Source organism: Magallana gigas, chromosome 2, assembly GCF_963853765.1.
Source record: "Magallana gigas chromosome 2, xbMagGiga1.1, whole genome shotgun sequence".
NCBI classification, from domain to species: domain Eukaryota; kingdom Metazoa; phylum Mollusca; class Bivalvia; order Ostreida; family Ostreidae; genus Magallana; species Magallana gigas.
Window position 1 is genome coordinate 58,384,050 of NC_088854.1, and position 22,423 is coordinate 58,406,472.

A 22,423-nucleotide genomic window follows, 5' to 3' on the forward strand; every position below is an offset into this window, starting at 1 on the left:
GCTATCGCCTCCTTCAGTTTATCTACTGACGGAATCTCGCGGACCAAAAGACCAGCCCAACGACCAAGCAACGAGTGGGCTTGTCCTATGGCTTCATTAGCCGTCTCAGTGTATAGGTAAACTAGGGACCGTTAATCCGTTAATCACCATGTTTGGGCTGTACGCGGCCAGGGTAAGACAAACTTATCTGGGAAAGGGTTAGTTTTTGTGATAAACGCAATAAAAATGTTTTATTTCCCGACTTTGGCACCCGAGGCCGTGCTGAGTAATGTCGGTTGTTCTGTCAGACGAGAGTGGGGCCTCCAGTAATGAAGCGACAAGGTGCTGTGTTACACGTAGAGTCCTCAACAGGTGTCACAAGCTAGCTCAAGCACCCCTACACCGGTGACATAATCTCCACCCCCATCCCTTACAGATACCCCAGCCATGTAAAGGTCTCACTGTCTGACCAAAATAATTGCAAAATATATCAGGTTATCGAAATCTTTAAAATGACAAGAGTTGTGGACAGTAAAACAGACAGTAAGACAATGCTATCTCTGTGTGTGTAAATATTGACCCTGCTGAAAGTACAAGGGGACAGGGTTCTATCTGTAAACAGTGGCGTCCCATCCATGAGCATGGGACTTGTAGTAGTTAGACCATAAACGCTTATCTAAAAGCTACATTAATTTCCTCGATAAACACTTCCCTATGTTTACAGCCCCAATTTTGGAAAGAAAAATGCCAATAAATTTTTATCATCTTTTCACCTGTTTGGTAAACGATTATACTGGAGACAAATACTAAAAACACATTTTTCTCTAAAATTAAATAATATCAAGCTTACCTAAAGATAATTAAATTCCAGCACAGGTAAGAACGTACAGTGTTTAATCCTGACAGCGCTAGTCGGTGTGTCACACTTAGCCGGACATTACTTTTACCTGTTGATTGAGAGAGCGTGGTTCCTCAAGCGTGACGCTCTCCTACCGTGTGTAAGGGGTCGTCTCAAAGGCCGACCAATGTAAGGTCTTCCCTCGGGTCATGCAGCATAAGCCAAGTACACATTCAAGGTTAATTATCGTTGTTCTGTTCACATTTTGCTCATTCATCAAATCGCAATATACACCCATTTTTTTCATCTCTCTTTTTTATGGCTACACCTTCAATTGCACGGACTTGTCATTTAGTAGTATGTTCTTTAAATATTAATAACTTATTTTTTGTCGTTGCATATGATCTCTTAATACTTATAAATTATTTTTTAGACTTAATAAAATACTGAGTTTATAATTTTTTTTTGTTTTGATGGCAGACCGCATTTGCACAAATGTAGTACACACAATTTTTATAACTTCGTTTTTGCAATTAATCCTAACACTAGGGATGAAATATTATCATCTTTTGCACCAATACAAATCTCCAAACAATACACAAGACAATTTCGTGTCTGAATTCAGTTTTATTTTTAACAGATATTTAAACATATTATCTACAATTTAAACTCTCACTGTAGAAGCTGCAGAGTTATCCCGCCTTAGTATTCGCCGCTTGTTTGAGGCTAAATATATCCGGTCCTGGTGCAGACCGGAAACAGGGCAACCAATCAGGTACCGTCACAGATAATACACAGAAGCTTGTGTCCCCTCTGAACACACACACACACACACAGACTTGTAACACGCCAGGATCCGCCCCCGTGTCACGTCATTCACGCCCACTCTCTCACCAGCCATTGATTTCACTAAATCAAGGCTTAAGAAAAAAAATAGTATAAAAATAGACATGTGTTGACATCATTTTAATAATTAGTTTTTTGCTCAAGAATAATGAAATATACAAGTAATTATTTTGCCCCTTCATGCTCTCCAAAACAACTGGATGCAGAAAAGCTTATGCATGAAACTTGGTTTTGTTAGAAAAGAAAAAGGAATACAGATTTTCACCCCTATACACTCTTAGTCATCCTTCCTATCAGTTTTTCACACATGCAGACAAACATACAAACAAAAGCATACCCTGCTCAGTAAGCCAACAGTCACACACATAAATATCTGCACACTTCATTCACAGTCAGGGAACGGTGACTTACAATGATGTTGACCAATCATGGCCTGGTCCCAGATCAGAAATGCTGGTATCTGTATATCCACAGACAATTCAACATCTCCCCTCCCACTTACCAAAATAAAAAGGAAAGGACAATAAAAGTTACTGTTCCAATGATTTTGATACCAGAGTAGAATAAATATTCCAGAAACTAATGACAAAGTGAAGGGCAATAACTCTGACAGTGCCAGATCTCGTCCTCTCTACTACGAAATCCTCGTTATAACAGAGAATATTTTCTCTACAGACTATAAGTTAAAATACCCTGTGTCCTCTGCACAGGTAGGGATAAAAAAAAATATTGCAACAAATCCAAGTTGTTCTATTGCTTACAGAGTGATGGTAGAATACAGATTACAAACATGTGCGGTGGATTTCAGTGGGAGCCTGTCCAGTGTAGAGCCACCAGACAGTGTGACCATAACATTTCTAATCCACAGATATCTATTTACAAATCCTGTACACAATTCTAGCACTTTCAGAAAGTTTGTTTTCTATAGAAATTCTGTTGAATGAGCCTTAGGCATGTTACTCTATAATTCACAACCAAGAAATATTATTACATAGTTTTGTTCAAACATTGACATAATGTTACAATCTTGGTTACAAAGAATTTGGCTTTTACAAGAGAATGACTTGCTAATCATAAAATACAAAAAATCAGTTAGTCTGTATCTTTAAAAATCACTAGAACAGTTTTACAGATCTTTGTTAAAAAAAATTTAAGATAGCATCACAACTACAGACTCACAAATCAACTGATATTCAAGTTTAAAAAAAAATAATTTAAAAATAATTTTTTTTATCCAAGTATCAGTAAAAGATGCAGTTTTCTTTACAAAGAACAAAAAGCTTGGACACGAATGCTGTTGACGAGACTGCTAGGGTCTGGCTGAAAGTTCTGTAAACATGACGAATCCCTCCCGTCCAACGGAGGATCTCTAATGCAAAAACAGCCAAGCATCTGGGACAACAAGGATGAGTCTTCTATTGGGATGATCCAATTAATGAGATGAGAAACTAGGTGCTTTCATGCTTTCCAGTTCATGCACTTGTGTTGATAAAAATAAAATTCTGGAAAAAAGGCAGCACCAATTATGCATAAATGAAATGTGAGCATTTTTGTTTGTTTTACTCAATATTATACTCAATGTAAGATCTTCAAATAACAATGGAGCTGATCAGAAAAGATTTGATGGATTTCAAGAGAATCAGAAATGTTATACTAATGTTGGAGAAAATTTGTCAAGTGTTATAAATATGTTTAGCAGATTATGAATGTCAAACTGCCAACATACCTTTGTTCATGGAGAGTGGACTGGATCTCTGCCAGCCTCACTAATGACCTTGACCTCTTTAGTTCCACTCCCACCTGGCCACAGTGAAAGCTGCCCACACTAATGCCTTCTTCCCAGTAACGCCGAGCCTGCAAAAATCATACAACTCAGCATTAGTTCTTTGGTTGAGCCAAAACCAAACCTCTGCCACAAATACAATGCTAAGAAGCATACAGACTCATGTTTTGATATTGAAAGTTTGCACCAAATAATTGCTTTACAATTGTTTTACTTTCTGAAACGAATTATACTATTGAACAAGCATCAGATGCCCATTCACTGCCTGTTTCAGGCTTTAGAGCCATAAAACTCAAGAATATCTCTTATTTTATATCAGCCTCACTTTTCCACAACATACTGTAGAATCATTTCATTTTGTGGGGGCCAATTTTGGTGGATTTTTGCTTATTCATGGGGATACATGTGATTTTATAGATGTGCCAGTTTTCAGTTTCAGTAGGAAAACTAAATCTTTTACAATAAGTTTTCATGGATGATGTAAATTGGTGGGCGAGAGCTCCCAACGAATACCAAGAAAATTGAGCCACCTTGAATTCTAATGATTCCACAGTATTCCTTTTGTTCAAGTAAGATTAAAACAAAAATCTTTCTTATGGCTCTATGCCTGGACTAATGGTGGAGTTGAGTGCGTACCTGTCTTTCAGCTTGGTCCCCGTGCCAGCCAGTGACGTGACTTATCAACTTTTCGTTATAGTACTGACTCAGTGACGACGACACGTTGGGAGAGTTTGTCTGATTGAGGCCAGTCACAGATATGTCACCCACACCCACTGGAAGATCTTGTGAACTGGTAGTACTTGAAGGACTAGCACTGAAAAAACAGAATCAATTAGACTTCTTAACTTAGAGAACCCATTAATTTCTTAAATATTGTTAGTACATAAGAAATAGTCAGCAAAACAAGGGATTCAGTATAAGAATTCCTGAAACATTGCATCATGAAAAAGCCCTTACCAAGAAGATTTTTGGCCGTGGTCCGACCTTGGGCTTTGTCCCGCCGTGGAGCCAAGGACGTATGGACCGTTACTGGTGTCCACATGCAGCTGGTGGTAGGGGGATTGGTGACCCAGGTGTTGCTGCTGCTGCTGACTCTGACCCAGTTTACCGTACACCCCACCCCCCGACGTGTAGGCAGGGGAGGGGATGTGGTTGACATGATTGGCAGGTACATGAGGGCTGGAGACTTGGGGAGTTTGGGAGTGGGTGTGAGGGGTGACACTGTTGTAGTCTGAGGGGTGCTGAGATGACCGGGTCAGGGCCGGGTGGGCAGCCACTGCTGTGCTCGTGGACAGAGAACTATGCTGGGCGTGAGATGTACTCGCCCGGGCTGCAAGTAGAGGAAACATGGTACATATCAACTTATTCAGTATTTCTTTAGTTTTTAACATAGCTTAATAACATAATAAAGATTATCCAAGTCATATCACTTTTCATTAGCACTGAACATAGGGCCTAGTCCCTTTTCAGACTTCCCTTAGACTGGTATAGATGACTTTTATACTCACTCGTTTGTTGGGCAATCTGCCGACTGATTACTTCCTGAAGCTTCTGCAGAGTCTGTAAAGCTGAACAACAGAGAGAGTTTGGTTAAAGGGATAGAAAATGAAACAATTCAGATAACATGAATAACCATAATAATATTCAATTTCGATGAAATTTTACAAAGTTAATCAAAGTCCTGAAAATACAGGTAGCGCACTACCTGTTTGTTTATATATATATAATTAAAAGCCATTTCTTTCTGGGAGATTTAAGTCCTCAAAGGAAAGTGTTACAAATCATCTAGGAAATAATTGAACAATTTTGTCAGTAGAATAAACACTGACAGGGTGATCCCTCAGTGCCTAATACTAAGTAAGCATTGCACCTGAGACTTGCAGTGGTGTGGGATGTTTTACCTTTGTTGGTGAGTTCTTGATTGTTCTGTCCCCCGCTGATCTGATTGATGAGCTGGGGTATGTTGGCTATGAAGGGTGCACTGGATGAGGGGGTAGAACTGGGGTGTCCCCCTGCTGTATTGGGGGTGGAGGCCGGCCCCATCTGGGGGGTCCCAGCACAGCTGGAGGGCCGAGAACTGGGGGAAGTGTCAGGTGAGATGTCCATGTCATCTACCTGAGCTCCTGTAAATCAAAACAAAGAGGGTCACCACTGGAATTCATAGTACCGTAAACAAGCAGATTTTTAAAAATTTGATTTTTGTTTACAAATTTTCAACGACAAGTTTTGCAAAATATATCAACATGAGAAAAACAAAGAGACAAGTCACCATACTGCACCAGGAGTATAACATTTGCAGCTTCTTTACTTCCTTTTTTTATTAAAATTATAACCGGACTCAGATTGATATGCATATTATTGATGTTATGTTTTTTCCTCATGTAAACAATTTGCTAGCTGCAGATCTGTAGCCCTACAGAAAATTTGTAGGCCTACAGAAAATTTGTGTTGACATGCGATGGAGACACAGTTCATTTTATACAAAAAACTTGCAATTTGCGGCCCACAAAGCAAACAATTGAACATAGCCACTATATCAAAATTAAATTATGTGAAGAGTTTTATGGCCTGAATTATTTTCACAGAATATGTTAGGAAATAAGTTTAATCAGTTGAAAACTAGTGCAAGTTTTGTGCGTTATAAATTGCAAATTTTTTTAATGCAAAGAATTTTAGCTCTTTAGTATATCAACCCAAATTTCTCTGTGAAGCTACATATCTTCAGCTACAAATGTACATGCTCTTAGTGTTTATTCATATAATTATGTTTGCAGGACTCATCAAAAGCAAATGTAACTTCTCAATAGAAGTGGTATCTCAATTAATTAGTCAACCAATTATTCAATATTACTGTTGAACAAACAATCAATATTAACAAGTGATGGTCATACTATGAGTCAAAATGATTATCAGTTAATTTTAACAAAAATTAAAACATGAACAAATAAGGGGGGACAAGCACTTGTGGTAAAACATATTTTTTTAACAGGTGGTAAAAAGTTAAGTCTCAACCGGGACTCATACCCAGGTCCTCTAGCGTACAGTGACAACACTCTAACCACTAAGCTATTGAGACCCGATATATTGACTGACATCCACACATCTGTTCACCCTGTGACATTTTCATCAAAATTTTCATTGTCAAATAAACACCGACTTTGAAATGAGAACTTGACAGAGCCAACAGGTGGCTCATTACATATATTTATATTGGGAATAAACCAGGAAAACTTTTTAGATACATTGTACCATGGATTATTATTCAATAATTATATAAAGTATTTTTGACAATAACTTAAAGAAAATAATTCAAACTGGCAAAGCACACAATAACAGCATTGATACTCCTAATGCTACCAGAAACTCCCTCTGAAGAAGAAGGTAAACATTCCCCTTACTTCCAATAAAGGGACCCAAATATGAACATACGATGTAATTTGAAATACAATTCTATTAAAAATCATTTTAAATCCTTTTTATATAAAAAACATGACTTAAGAAAGTTAACTATGTTATTGCTTTACTATAATTGAGAAATGATTAAATCCAAGTGTATACTAAATTATCATCTGTTGTTCAGTATTATAAACAATTATCTGCATGAACGTTTGGAAAATATGAACATTTATTCCCCCAGAAAAATCATATTTTATCACTGATTTATTTATTTTCTATATGATATTTCCATGGGGGAATAAATCTTCATACTTCCCTCACTGAAATGCAATAAATGTTTAATATCCAAGTAAAATTATGGTATTTGTATACTCAGTTCATCTGAACTACATATTTCCACAATGATCAATCTACTGAATATAAGCAAACAAACATAGTTAACTTTGAACTACGGTACATTCCTATATACCCCTCCCCCTTTTGATGACACTGAATTGATATTTCTAAATTTAATTTTAGCTATCAATATGCTTTACAAAAACTTGGTACATTTTACATACTATTCAATACATAATTTGCTTTTGATTTTGCTGGTATGCTTGTCTGATGTCAGAACCATAGATTTCTTAGATCTTGGTTCTTTATTAGCATCTTCCTGGACTGGACAAAAAACTGGGCTGCGTTTTACAAAAGAAGTAACGGCAAAGTCGTAAATATTTTAAGTTATGTAGAAAAGTTTTGATGACCCAAATTTATGTAAAACCATTAATTTACAACAACTTAGATTTTTATAATCATATTTAACGCAATTAAATTCAAATATTGATTAGTTTGTGATTGATAAAGATTCATTAATGTGGTTGCAAGTCGTAAGTTCTGAATCACAGATGCATAGTATTCCCAAATTACGTGGACTAGTGTATCTTGAAGCTATTTTCTCCATTTAAAAGTAAATTGGTAAAAAGATTATCTTAAAGCTTCTCTCCATTAAAAAGCAAATTGGTAAAAAGCTATCAAGTCATTATCAAATGTTTCTGTGTTTTTTCTCGAAGTAGACCACCTCTATGTGCAATTTTAGTTTTAAGATTTTGTCACAAGTTAATATGCTGTATAATAAATGAGAACAAGAATCACAGGGCAGTAAATGCATCTTTTTGGTACATGATCTGCGTTCTTTCAGTAAGGTTTTAAATGTAGGTCTTAGTTGCAAGCAGTCTTGAGTAGAACAGCATCATTAATAAGTTTTAACAAGTAGACGACTATATGATGAACAAGATGGTGAAATTCCTTTCAGGATTTTTAAACTCAACTAAATGATATAACCCTAGCCTAAACAAAGGATTTCAAACTTCATCTGATGGTATAACAACGGATTCCATTCACTAGATTATATATTCTAGTACGTACATAGAATTTCAGACTACAGCTGATGGTAACAAAGGATTCGATTCACTAGATTATATATTCTAGTCCTTACAAAGGATTTCTATCTTACAAATTCCACTTCATGGTACATGTATATATCTAGTCCTAACATTGGATTTCAAACTCAACACAATAATATAAACCTAGTCTTCTGATAGTTCATTCCTAGATGGTATAATCCTCCAAAGATTTCAACTCCACTAGATGATGCACTTTCAGTAGGACTTCAAAAATTAAAATATTAAAATAAAAATCTTATTCTCATTCCTCTTAGTAGTATTTTAAACTCAGCCAGATGGTTTACTCTAGTCCTAACAAAGTTTCAAACTCCACGAGATGTATAATTCTTCTCCTTACGTAGCATTTCGAACTCCCCTAGATGTTATAATCCTAATCCTAACATTGCATTGGAAACTCAACTAGATAGTATAACCTTAGTTCTTACATTGCATTTCAAACTTCGCTAGATTTTATAATCCTATAGTCCTTGTATTGCACTTCAAACAACACTAGATGATACAATCATAAACTAACAGAATTTTAAACTCCACTAGATGACATAGTTCTAGTCCAAACATTGCATTTCAAACAAAATTTAAGTTGGAAATGACTATAAAGGAATTAACACCCTAACATTGTGGTCACTTTTCTGATTATCAATAGATGATACAAAACATGTGCAAAGGCAATGGGACAAACATTTTCATTGTACAATGTAAAGCAATGTGTAACTATTTGCTTAAAGGGGCATGGTCACGATTTTGGTTAAATTCTATTTTTATGTTTTTAGTATTTACAATGCTTTAGAAATGCATTTTCAATGATCAAATAAAATTTGAGAGTCATTCGTTGAGTTATAAGCAAGATACAGGGCTCACAATTCTTTGTCATGTAAACAAGACTCGTGCCCTGTTTTTGTTTACATAGGTTTAATATACCAGAAAAAAAATCTTTTTCCAGCTCTTTTGTCTATGTTTTTATTTATTTTAAGCAAAGATAAACAGTTCCTAACATTTTAAACATTCGTTTTAGGTTTAAAACTGAAATTTTTACTTCAACATTAAAATGTAAACAAACGCTTTGTTTACACAGCAAAGAATTTCAAGCCCTGTAACTCGCTTATAACTCACCAAATGACACTCAAATTTCTGTTGCCTATTAAAAATGCCTTTCTGCAGCATTGTAAATATCAAAATCGGAAAAATAATTTTTGACCAAAATCGTGACCATGTTCCTTAAAGTTCGACATTATTAATGTTTAAGCTGATACAAAAATATCATTTAAAGCCAATCTGATTCGAAGAATTTTCAGACATTGCTTGGATTGCTTATCTTAACAAAATTTGGTCTCATTAAAGAAAATGATTCTAAATTCTATACGCCATAAAACATGATTACAACTGAAAAAGTTAATTACATGTATACAAATAAACCTGACATATTTTATTTTAATATGTACATCCTGGGACTAAGAATGATTATGAATATCTTTAGAAATTAAAGCAGCAGAATTCTACAAAGTCTTGTCATCTTCTGATGATATTGTTATCTGTTATTGTGCAATGTACAAAGCTGATCAAATGATTAAATTTACTTTCAATTGCTAATCTTAATCAATTTGCTCATCTTATTCTCTCAATATTGCTTGTAATACTGACTATAAGGCCTAACAAAAAAATAGGTTTGTTTCCACTTTCAGGCTGAAAAAAATTAGGGTCGGTAGGTCGGCTTTTTTTTTTTTTTTTTTTTTTAATCTTTTTTTCCCCCCTCTCCGTTTGTTCAATTGTGCATATTCAACCATTTATCTATTAAACTGGGTAAGATAAAAAAAAACCCAAAGTATTTGTTGTCATTGTTTAAATGATGTAATGAACTTTTTCCCAGGCTGGTGGGAACATTTCTCGAGCTCAACTGGCACGACATGTGCTGCCATTTGTAAATAACAAACATCTACACAACACTGATGACATCTAAATAAGTTCTAAAAGCGTTTTTACGACTTAAATTTAGAGGACACAATAAATTTTTAAATTTGATAAAAACGAAATTTTAACAAAAAACGGATAAAAACGGAAATTTACGAAAAAACTCGAAAAAAAAATTGGGGTCGGCGGGTTTAAGTTAGGGTCGGTCGGGAAAGCGGAAACAAACCTATTTTTTTGTTAGGCCTAAGAGCAATTTCAAACAATCATATTGAAGGAACTAAACTTTTTGAGAAGTGACCTGAAGTCAATTGAATTACGAAGCATTCATTGGGACATATATATATCAAGAATTACTTTGTAAAAGTGAATAAAGACCATTTCAAAATTTGTTTGCTGGCGAGGCTGAGGGTTACCAATAAAAATCATGAAAATTAAGACCCCCAAAATATTATTGTTTCCACAATTAGTGCTTTTAAATCATTGAAAGTAAGAAATTCACTACTGAACACAATTTACAGTTTCAGCCCTTTATGGCCAGCTCATTTTATCATGTACTGAGTTCTGATGATTGTAGTCTGTTATCATATATCATATGTATAAATAACAGTAGGTTTATCCTCTCCACATCAGTCATGAAAGAACATTCTTATTTTCAGGGTTTTGGTTTTATACAGGTACTGTGATTCTAATGTTAAAAAGAACATGAAACGTTATGACTGCAAGAACTTCTGAAGGCTATCTAAATCTTATAGTAGATATCCATTAGAGATATGTCCATCTCTTGTTAAAATCTTATCAAAATGTCAAAACATAATAACAGTACAAAGACCAATAACAATGTTTAGAACATAAAAATAATCCCTTAAAATAAGTCCAAATATCTGCATAATTATTTACAATGAAATACCGTAGTTTGCTAAACATAATACGCAGTTGTGTATATGGGTAATCATTGGTAATACACACCCTCACTTTAGGCCTGGAAATTCGTGAAAAACATACGTAGGGTGTAAAATACGCACTAAGACTTTTGACCATAATATCATGGTAATTCAGAGAAAAGTCTACGAGGAAATCATTGGGACTGAAAATTTTACATTCACATTTAAATGTTTCTGAAGCAGATTTTTCATGAGTCTTGACTTCCTGAATAATGGTAAATATAAATCTTCAAACAGCTAAAAGGAGTGACCGATCACAAAGAAAACAGGCCTCTGATTGGTGAATAAACAGTTGATATTAAGTTTGGAATGGCCATTTTAATACAACTTATTTATCAACAGATAAGGGGAAAAACATTTCTTGATAAATCAACTAAACAATAGTTTCAATTGTTTACAGCAATATGAGCTGCAATTTTCAGCAAAATAAATTTCTAAAAAATACAGCTCATATTGCTTTAAAAGATTCAGTAAACATACGTAGCGTTTTCGTATAATGGCTATGTACTGCATTACAATAGCCAAAGTTTTAACTGTTGAGTGACCAGACTCGTTAATATCTACATGTGGTCTGACAGTGTGTAGGTAATAATCAGGTAATTTGCACCTTTTTGTATTACTTTTGTCTTGTTTGATAATTTCCTGTTTTTGAAGTTTACCATTTTATTGCTTAAAGGGACTTGGACACGATTTGACTTAAAATTTTCAAATTTCATTTTTCCATTTTCAATGTTTATACTGATAAATATAGAAGTTTATAATGCTATGTTAAAATTTGAAAGTGAAATATCAAGATATAAGCAAGTTACAGAGTTCATAATTCTTTGTTTTGTAAACAAAGCTCAAATATTGTCATTTTTTACATATGTATTGTATTGGTGTAAGTTTCAATCAAATGTATCTTTTTTTGCTGATAATAGTTTTTATGAAGATACTGAATTAGTTTAAATTGTGTTTACATGTCATTTTGTCTAAGAATTGTAATTCTCTACATTACATTTTTTTGTAAACAACTATAAGACTTGAGCTTTGTTTACATTACAACCAATTCTTGCCTCTGTATCTCGCTCATAACTTGACTTTGACATTCAATATTTTGGTAAATCATTTAAAATGCACCAGTAAACCATTTTATACATAAAAAATTAAAGTAAAATTTTTGATCTCAAATTGTGTCCAAATCCCTTTAAAGTTTCAGTATCAAAACATAATCATGTACGGAACATTGGTTTCCTCAAATAAAGATTATTACACAGTTTATACCATGAATGGCCTCCAAAATTGGCAAATCTGAACATTTATCAGAAATAATATTGTCGTAACAGATAAGATGTTTTGACAATTTCTAATTTTACTTAAAATCAATCATGCTTCAATGTCACCAGAAGTTCCACTAATGTTTAAATAACTTTGCTAATCATAGCAGCAACTTAACAGTTTTTGAATTTTTAAAATGAAACAAAATAATATTCAAATTCAGTGGATCAATCAGACTAAAGACAAAATATTACCAAGAATATGATCCTTTTCTGAACAGAGAAAACCATCAAGACTGTAAAATTCCATGTTTGGAAAGAAGATAAATGTGTTAATTATGATTTTAGACAGTGTTTTGATTTTCTTTTTTGGTTTTTGTTGTATTAAAAGCATTTTGAACCATTGTAAGTCCTAATCATATACTCTTGCTATTGCATACATTAGTCCTTAAAGGGGCATGGTCACGATTTTTGGTCAAATTTTATTTTTCTGTTTTTAGTATTTACAATGCTTTAGAAATGCATTTCTAATGATCAAATGAAATTTGAGAGTCATTCGTTGAGTTATAAACAAGATACAGGGCTCACAATTCTTTGTCATGTAAACAAGGCTCGTGCCCTGTTTTTGTTTACATAGGTTCAATATACCAGTAAAAAATCTTTTTCTTGCTTATTTGTCTGTCTTTTTATTTATTTTAAGCATAGATAAACAGTTCCTAACGTTTAACACATTCGTTTAAGGTTTTAAAACTGAAATTATTACTTCAACGTTCAAAATGTAAACAAACGCTTTGTTTACATAGCGAAGAATTTCAAGCTCTGTAACTCACTTATAACTCAACAATTGACACTTAAATTTCGGTTGCCTATTAAAAATGCCTTTCTGAAGCATTGTAAATATTTAAAATCGGAAAAATAATTTTTGACCAAAATCGTGACCTTGCCAGTTTAAAGGAATGGATAATATCAATAATAAGGATTTGGCATCCAATTCCATAAAAATAGTTCATAATAATGCAAGTCAAAGTTATCAACATAGAGCTGTCTGGTACACGAAGATAAACTAAGACACAAGACTGTGTATTCTCTGTTTGAAGACACAGTATCGGAAACAAACATCTTGCTAATATAAATTCCAACATACAGGCTTCTTTACTCTTCTTCAAATGTTTCATTCAACCCTTAAAGGCTTATAGATTCCATTAAATGTTACTCTGGCTATCTGTACATTAGTGTAATTCGCCAGTTTTTCTTTTCAATCTAAACCTTCAATTTACTAGAACACAGGTAAAAGCACAATGCACAATACAACAACCAAGAAGGAGTAAGCACTTTTTTTTGTAACCATTCTTAAAAAATATTTCTTAACTCTTTGCTTTCTGCCAACATCCAAAAACTCTTTTGCATAATCATAGAAAGGAATAAAGAAGAAAGAATACTTACCCCTACCAGAATATTAACATCCCATACAAACAGGCCTACATATACTATGTATCTCTGTGTAGAGATAGCACTCACCATGTCTACGGTGTGGAGTCCTGTGATCACTATCGCGTCGGATTCGGTTCGTATTGTTACTACCACTGTGATCAATAACCGTGCCGGACTCCTTGAAGTAGCGGTCCTTTGATTTTCCGCCGGCGGTGGGGGTACGGCTTTCAATCTGGGCCTGCCGCTGACTGTCTTGGAACTTTTGAATGAGATAATGTTTGTCTGGCTTCTCATTGTGTAAGCTTGGATTGAACTCCAGATTGCCCTGTCGTTTGGCTGAACGGTCTCCTCCACCAGAACCTCCCCGATCTCCTCCCCCAGAACTTCCCCGATCACCACTGTACTTGGTTCTTGCCATAGAATCTAGAATGTCAACAAAATGACTTCAGAATAATAGTAATATTTAGATTGTCAGTATTTTTTTTCAAAAAGAAAATCCTTGATTTCTGTGCACAAGACTACATGTATGTCCCTCAAAAGAAACTCAGCAAAACCGATCAAATAACAAACTTGATTCCTATTGTAAATTATAACTGTAAAGCTTAATTGTGCTTCAGTATCTACAATTTCACACTCAGAATTTTTCACTGTACAAAATTATTGAATTAAATCTAAAATCTACTGTATTGAATATTGGGGAAAAAAAACCAATTTCTATAATTATCTCATCTCAACCTTGTTTTGTTATTGTTTTTTAATAGTAAATAAATGACACAAAATGTAGATCCATTAGGTAAGCTTCCATCAAAGATGAAATTTTTTTGTCAACAATTGTTAAGGTAATTACTTTAGAACATGTTCCTAATATAAGTCTCATTCAAATCTGATTTACTGCAAATGATTACCTTTACTGAATCAATATCTATATTATCAACACTAAAAGTTTTAAAAAAGAAATTGTGAAAGCTAGAATATTTCTACAGATGCTAGAGCCTGTTATTATGAGTGATAATAACATAACAGACAGTGCATCATTCTTCTTTTTATAAATTGTTCCATCAACAGGATAATTGTCTTCACATGATTTCTCTAGAAAAATGAGTAAATACCTCTGTCATTGTGGGCTCTATTTCTGCTGTCACTTCTGGAAACTTTTCTGAAATTGGAAAAACAAAACTGAATGTGCTGCCTATTCAAAGCATTAGCTTACCAGCTCTCCTCAAGATGGAATGGGACATCTTTTAATATTTATAATTAATGTGGATAAAAGTAAATTATAATTAAAATACTTTCATGAGTGTAGAATTTTAAAATTTTCGAATATTTAACCAAAAAAAAAATGTTTTAAAAGTTTTAAGAAAGATAAAAATTTAAATATCCCCAATGGGATTCAAAATCTGACTTCCAGATTCATAGTGAACCCTCTAAGCCTTTGCACTACCCTGTTAGGATAAGGATTCAGTTTTGGGAAAGAAACTATTTATAAAATTACACTTGATTTTATTGTTCATTTCAATAAATAGTATGCCACAATATGTACATTTGTAGGTGTCCCATACCACTTTAAACAAAATGTTCAAAGTTATAAAAAAATTTTTGCATAGCTTCATGACTGTTACAATAAGTGCAATTATCATAAATATGTATAAGAAGCAATGAGACGCCTTGATTTGTAGGCCAGACTTACGAGTCGTTCCAGTCGTCGGGTTTCTCCCATTGTGACAGACCTGTCCGGGTGTTGTAGTAATACTGTTTACCAGAGGAGCTGACATGCTCGGACCACTCCCCACAAGTCCGCAAAGCTGGCTTCTGAACCTAGCATTACAGCAAAGTAAACCGTTTTAGAATTTTACATTGCTAAAACTACACTTCCTTATACTCTATCAGGATCCGGGGAATGTTAGAATTTGTAGAAGATCAAACAAAATTATCTAATATGACAATCTGTCAGATTATATTTAAAGTATTCAATATATACACAGTCATTATAAGAATGATATACGTTATATCATTTAGAAGACACATCTGAATAAATCATGGGGATCATTTCAGGAATTAATAAGAACAGTTCATGATTATATACTCTTTAAATATTAAAGAGAAAAGACATAAATTATACTGTACACTAGAACAAACTATTTAATGTGGGGTGTTGTGAACATTTAAAACAGAAATTACATACAAGAGAAAAGCTGTCAATGTGACAGCAAATCAAGTTTTCTTATCTGTGAACAGTATTCATAATTCATTTGTCAACCCTGAATTGATAACCACTAGAAATGGGGTACTCTATATGCAATATTTTGCCAAAAAATGACTAAGTTTTACATGTGGTATTTTTTTCATAAATGATCAAAATCAACATCTAAGTAATATGCACTTTTCTGATATTTTTACAATTGACCTGCAAAACAACAATTTCCTATCTTGAAAACTGTAGGAGGATTTATCCATACGATAGGGGGACACTTTTGGCAGCTGTGTGCCTACCATTTTCAATAACTGGATTTTTCCTTTGGAAAACTCTGTTAAAAATGCCTATCCACATTATACTGACAATAAAATCTAACATCTTAGTCTGAATGGAACCTTGTGTTAACCACAAGGACCAACCTAGGGGGTGACTTGGGCGAAATAGTCGCTTTTTGATCGGTAACTTCGCCAGAATTTCCTCCGAAAGAGAAGTTGAAGTCGCCCTGTATTATGAGTTCACAATCGTGTAAATTAACCCCAAAGGCAATAAAATGATAATTAACTAATTCTAAAGAAGTTTTCACAGTCTCAGTTAACCCCTGTTGTGATTAATTACTCAAGACTGTCTTATCTTTAGGGGGTTATAAATACATGTGATGCAACCACATACTGTGCAACCGATGTTTATTTATTTCAGTGTTGATGTTACAATTAGTTGGTAACTTGTAATTAGTTAATAACTTTGCCAAAGTAATGCTAAAACAATCATAAAACCGTTTGTTTACAGTTATCATTAAAAATAAGATCATCTACATAACGGTTGTAATTGGGTCAAAGGGTTAGACTAATACCTCCAAAATACACAGAAATACAGAGACTGATTTTATTTGTCTTTTAGCTAACACAACTACAAACACATTTCATCTATAAAATGTATGAATACATCAAATAAATTAAATTTAATAAATTGGATAAGTTTTTTTTTAATTTTTAGAAGTTGTTTTATTTTTTATTGACTTCTAATCTAATTTAAATTATTAACAAGTGAAAAGCTGTCAAAGTGACAGCAAACCGGGTTTTCTTTTATGTGAACTTTATCCATAATCCATGTCAACCCATATCCAGTGAAATGGTGTACCCCTATATGCAATATTTTGCTAAAAAGTGACTAAGTTCAAAAGCTGGTATTTTTTTCATAAATTATCAGAAATCAAAATCCTAGCAATATGCACACCTCTGATATACCCTATGTACAATTGATCTGCAAAAGAACAACTTCCTATCTTGAAATCTGTAGGAGGAGTTATACATACCCTATATGCAATATTTTGCCAAAAGTGACTAAGTTCAAAAGCTGGTATTTTTTCCATTAATTATCAGAAATCAATATCCTAGCAATATGCACACCTCTGATATATGTTCAATTGATCTGCAAAACAGTTACTTCCTATCTTGAAAACTTTAGGAGGAGTTATCCGTACAATGAGGGTACCCTATATGCAATATTTTGCCAAAAAGTGACTAAGTTCAAAAGCTGGTATTTTTTTCATTAATTATCCGAAATCAATATCCTAGCAATATGCACACCTCTGATATATGTACAATTGATCTGCAAAAGAACAACTTCCTATCTTGAAATCTGTAGGAGGAGTTATCCGTACAATGAGGGTACCCTATATGCAATATTTTGCAAAAAAATGACTAAGTTCAAAAGCTAGTATTTTTTTCTTAAATTATCGTAAATCAAAATCCTAGCAATATGCACACCTCTAATATAGGTACAATTGATCTGCAAAACAACAACATCCTATCTTGAAAACTGTAGGAGGAGTTATCCGTACAATGAGGGTACCCTATATGCAATATTTTGCCAAAAAATGACTAAGTTCAAAAGCCAGTAATTTTTTCATAAATTATCGGAAATCAAAATCCTAGCAATATGCACACCTCTGATATAGGAACAATTGATCTGCAAAACAACAACATCCTATCTTGAAAACTGTAGGAGGAGTTATCCGTACAATGAGGGTACCCTATATGCAATATTTTGCCAAAAAATGACTAAGTTCAAAAGCTGGTAATTTTTTCATTAATTATCAGAAATCAAAATCCTAGCAATATGCACACCTCTGATATAGGTACAATTGATCTGCAAAACAACAACTTCCTATCTTGAAAACTGTAGGAGGAGTTATCCGTACAATGAGGGTACCCTTTTGGCAGCCGCCCGCCCGCCCGCCCGACCGCCCGCCCGCCCGCCATTTTCACCATTTTAATAACCGGATTTTTCCTTCGGAAAACCCGGTTAAAAATTGAGTCATAAGCGTTATGCTGTTGTCAAGTAATGGAAGTCTCCCTGATTTCTCAAACTTCTCTCTATTTTTCTGTTAGGGAGAAGTGAAGTCTCCCTAAAATTTTGCTCTACGTTGGTCCCTGTAACCAGCAAAGAAACTCATGATTCCATGTTCATAAATGTACTGACCTCTTGTCTGTGGTCCCTGTGGTTGGCCTTGACCTTGTCGTAACTGCTGCCATTCTGACTACCTCCCCCCTGAGATGATGAGGCTGTAGAGGCGTGGTTAACCTTCTTGTCTGGAGAACTGTAAGCTCCTGTTCAATGGTGCAAGACACAGAATCAAATCAATGTTTGGGTATAATGAGGTGATAATTTTGGTCGGGGTGTGATCAAATTCAATTTCAAAACAATTACAAAGTTTTATTTTGTCAGTACAAAAAAATTATTAGATAAAAAGTAGAGAGGGGAAGGGGTATATATTATACATGCATTGGAACAAAATTTTTACCCCATTTTTAAGGGTGTGTTTTTGGATACCATGGGATAAATACTGTCAATATTGAGTGTAATGCAAGTTTAATAGGTATGCATTTTACTTATTCCATCCAAAATACTTGATTCATAATAAAATTAGAGTGTATTTGAATATTTATTCATCATTTACTTGTTGCATGGTCAAAGTTTGTTGAACAATTACTTTAAGTGCTTTGCATGCACTTGTCTCGTGTCCAATTTTGCAATTCAAACGAATGCAGGGAGGTTTATCAATTATGTTTCGATTGAAACATATTTTCTTCTTGTGTCCTCTTATGCAGTCAATGTTATAACATAGACACTGTATAAATTAGGTCACCATTGTTCAATTCAATGATGATGATAATATGATACATACACATTTCTCTAATATGTTAATTTTACACACATTAAAGTTGATCTAATTCTAATTATCAATAAAGACATGGCTTTTGCTGTTATTTTGAATGAAATCTGCTAATGAAATTACTCATGAAGGATTGGAATACATTGTCACCATGTGAAAATCAGCGAGTTCACAAAAATCTTGATTGAAAATTTCTTAGCGTTAAGGATGTATACTACACTTAGGAACAGCATTTTTTCAGCATTTTTCACCAAACACATTATACACAAAAGCGAACTATGATACACGAGATCACATGTATGCAGAGATGTACTGAGAAATAGAGCTGACATTAGTTTGTGATATGAGCACTGATGTGATTGTGTACGAGACTTAGACTCACCTCTTTCCATTCTGCCCTTATCTTTCTCATTATAAGGTTTTTTGTGGAGATATCTGGGACTATTACGGCTTGCAGGACTGTCACCCCGGGAGCGTCCATCTTCCCTCTTGGAGTAACGATCACTGTAGGTCTTTGATGGGTACTTGTTCGACTGAAATTTGGAATGCTACATTTTATATTTCAGATTTGCACGATTTACTGTGGAGCTAGAAGTTGAAGACCAGTGTAATCATCAACGACTTGTTAAACACTTCAGAATAAACGTCCCTTCATTCTAACCCTAAAATGACATGCTAAAATATTTTTATCTTTCTCTTTAACACATATCATTATATGCATTGTTGTTCAATGCAATCTGTTGCTGGAGTGGCATTAAATTCTATACTTCTAAGAAATGAAACTTAACTACATTAGATTTATACACATTCCATCTACAGACACAACCATTTTTGCACTGACTTGTAAGGTAAGTTTCAAAACTTTTCCAAACCTCTCTACAAATTAAATGAGGTTGAAATTATGCATCTTATTGAATTCCAAGAAATGCCTCTTATTCACCATGCTAAGACTAGTGCCTTCCTTACAATGAAATAATCCCATTGATTGTTTTCATGTAACATCATTGCATTTACACATATAACCACATTATAAGGTAGTTGTAACATATTGACTGTATACAATCATCAAAATAAACACATCTGTGATAGAACCATTTTAACAAGACCATAGACTTTTGGTAGGATGTAGCTAACTTCTTCTTGCGTCCAAACAAGTTAAAAATTACATGGTTTCAAGGGAAATATACACAGATTGCTAGTCTTAGCTCAAAAGCCGGCCAAATTGTGTTAATTTCAAATAGCTATGGCTGAGTGGCCAGCAATGACATAGACAGGCCTATGTCACATTGCTGTTAACACAACTAAACAAAGTTCAACTCTTGTTAAAACGGTACTAAGCACACCAAGTTTTTCCATCCAGCACAACTACTGGTTAACTTCTAACGAAAACAATCAAAACATAATGATAATGTAAGTCCTTTAAGCCCACTATACATCTTTATAAAGATTAAAAGTAATTACATGCAAATACTGATACTAGTTTAAAATGCCTAAACTAAATCAAGTTGGAAAGAACTACACTAGAAAAAAATAGAAAAATTGGATATAAATCATGAATAAAATATCCAACATTAATGCAATATGTCTAACGATCTTTCTGTGTTCACAATTCATTTCTTTACTCGATAAATTAACCCAAGACTGCAATAGCAAACCTATCCTGAAGCAATCACGTTTATATGATGTACGACTAGGTTTCAAAGCTGAAAAGCAGGTACCATTGCTTCTGCACTAAAATTAGTTTTCACACTTAAATGAAAGTGAAATATAAAAAGCAGGATGGAAGATTACAAAACCAAGAAGCCAAAAACAGATTGTTGAAGATGTTCTATAACCTAGGCTTCCATAGTATTTTAAAACCTAGGCCTCCAGAGATATTTTAAAACTTTTCATAGATGTATAACAGTCCAAAGGCACTGGCTACGATTTTAGACTCTTTCTATTACAATTTCTCAAAAACTCAGGTAGGTAATTCAAATATTAATAGCAAAACAGACTTTCCTTTGTGTTTAGACAAATTTGATTTAATACTTTCCCCATTTTGGTAAATTTAATTAAATTCTAACTATGTTGAAACTTCACACGCCTACTGCTCATTATTGCTAGTATAACCAACCATTCTGTTCACGAACAGCATTTCCACTAACAAAATTATCTAGAAAACCTAATAACAACAGAAACTTGTATCTAAGAATACCCTGAAACCATCAGGTGCTTCCAACATTTGAAGAATTTTCCAAAATAATAACTAATGCCAACTTTTTGGTCGCTAATCAGCTATCAAATAATGTTCAAACCTATTGAAAATGTGTCATTTTAAGTGAGACACGAGTGCACTAACAAAAATTGAAAGGGGGCTTCGACAAATTGCTTGAAAATCAGATTTTTCTTTTGAAAACAGGTGTTCTACACACTTAATCGAATTGATAAAGCCATTTTATTCCTCTTCCATGATTTAGGCAACTATGAAGGCCTGACTTATCGTACTTGTAACGTATTACATAATACATTCTATTTCTTTGAAATTGTCGACTATCGAAACTGATGCAACATTATCTAAACAAACAGAGAGTGTCAATCTTAATTGCAACATTTAACAATAAGATTGACCCAATTGTTTTGTATAGAAAATCTTCTGCTTTTATCTTCTGTTTCATGTTGAAGAGACAGTTGTTTCTGCAACTCAAACCCAACTCCATTTCGTGATCATCAATATTACCTGGTAAAGATGGGAGTCTCTTTTGTCCAAATACCTACAAAAGAGAGCAGCCAGTTAATGCAATGAATATTTTTCAGCCGCTGAATGCTCTGTCACTCAGAAAATCACCTTCAGTTTTATTCAAAATGACAACAAAAATGGCGGATTTGCTGTCATGAATTACAATACGGCGGTATATATAAAATCTTTACCCATCATCGAGTCTAGGTTGTTTCCTTGCATGCATTACCATTAATGCATGAAGAAATAAGGTGCTTTAGCGCACAATATTCATAAATTTGGGGAAATCTTGGTTTATTTGGACACTGTCTCACTTCTCTGTAACCTGTTGAAATTACGCCATGACACATCCGGGCTTTTTGCTATAAATAGAAAATATCAAAGTTTTATAAAATTATTTTATATTTTTATATATATTATCTAACCGAACGAGTTTTATTTAAAGGAATTAAATTGAGGAGTTCTTTTATTTTTTTTTTTGCTTTATCTCATTATTATTATTATTTGTTTATTCA

General features: G+C 33.9%; 2 protein-coding genes across 2 annotated transcripts in view; both read right to left on the bottom strand.

Moving 5' to 3' along the window:
- LOC105327339 (microtubule-actin cross-linking factor 1, isoforms 6/7) overlaps nt 1–942 on the bottom strand; it is a 40,678-nt gene extending 39,736 nt beyond the window's left edge. Inside the window, exon 1 of the mRNA XM_011427751.4 lies at nt 830–942. The gene's annotated coding sequence lies outside the window, so the exon portion shown is untranslated. The remainder of the gene's footprint in view (nt 1–829) is intronic.
- Nucleotides 943–1,424: 482 nt separating this feature from the next.
- LOC105327338 (WW domain-containing adapter protein with coiled-coil) lies at nt 1,425–22,270 on the bottom strand. Its single transcript, XM_034445904.2, has 13 exons — nt 22,100–22,270; nt 21,909–21,942; nt 19,572–19,722; nt 18,496–18,623; nt 15,508–15,635; nt 14,930–14,976; nt 13,908–14,243; nt 5,348–5,569; nt 4,955–5,014; nt 4,404–4,776; nt 4,083–4,260; nt 3,390–3,517; nt 1,425–3,165 (listed from the first exon to the last, which is right to left on the bottom strand). Exons 1-13 carry the CDS (start codon nt 22,138–22,140, stop codon nt 3,096–3,098), a joined length of 1,896 nt encoding a protein of 631 aa, XP_034301795.2. The 5' UTR covers nt 22,141–22,270; the 3' UTR covers nt 1,425–3,095.
- Nucleotides 22,271–22,423: the final 153 nt, after the last annotated feature.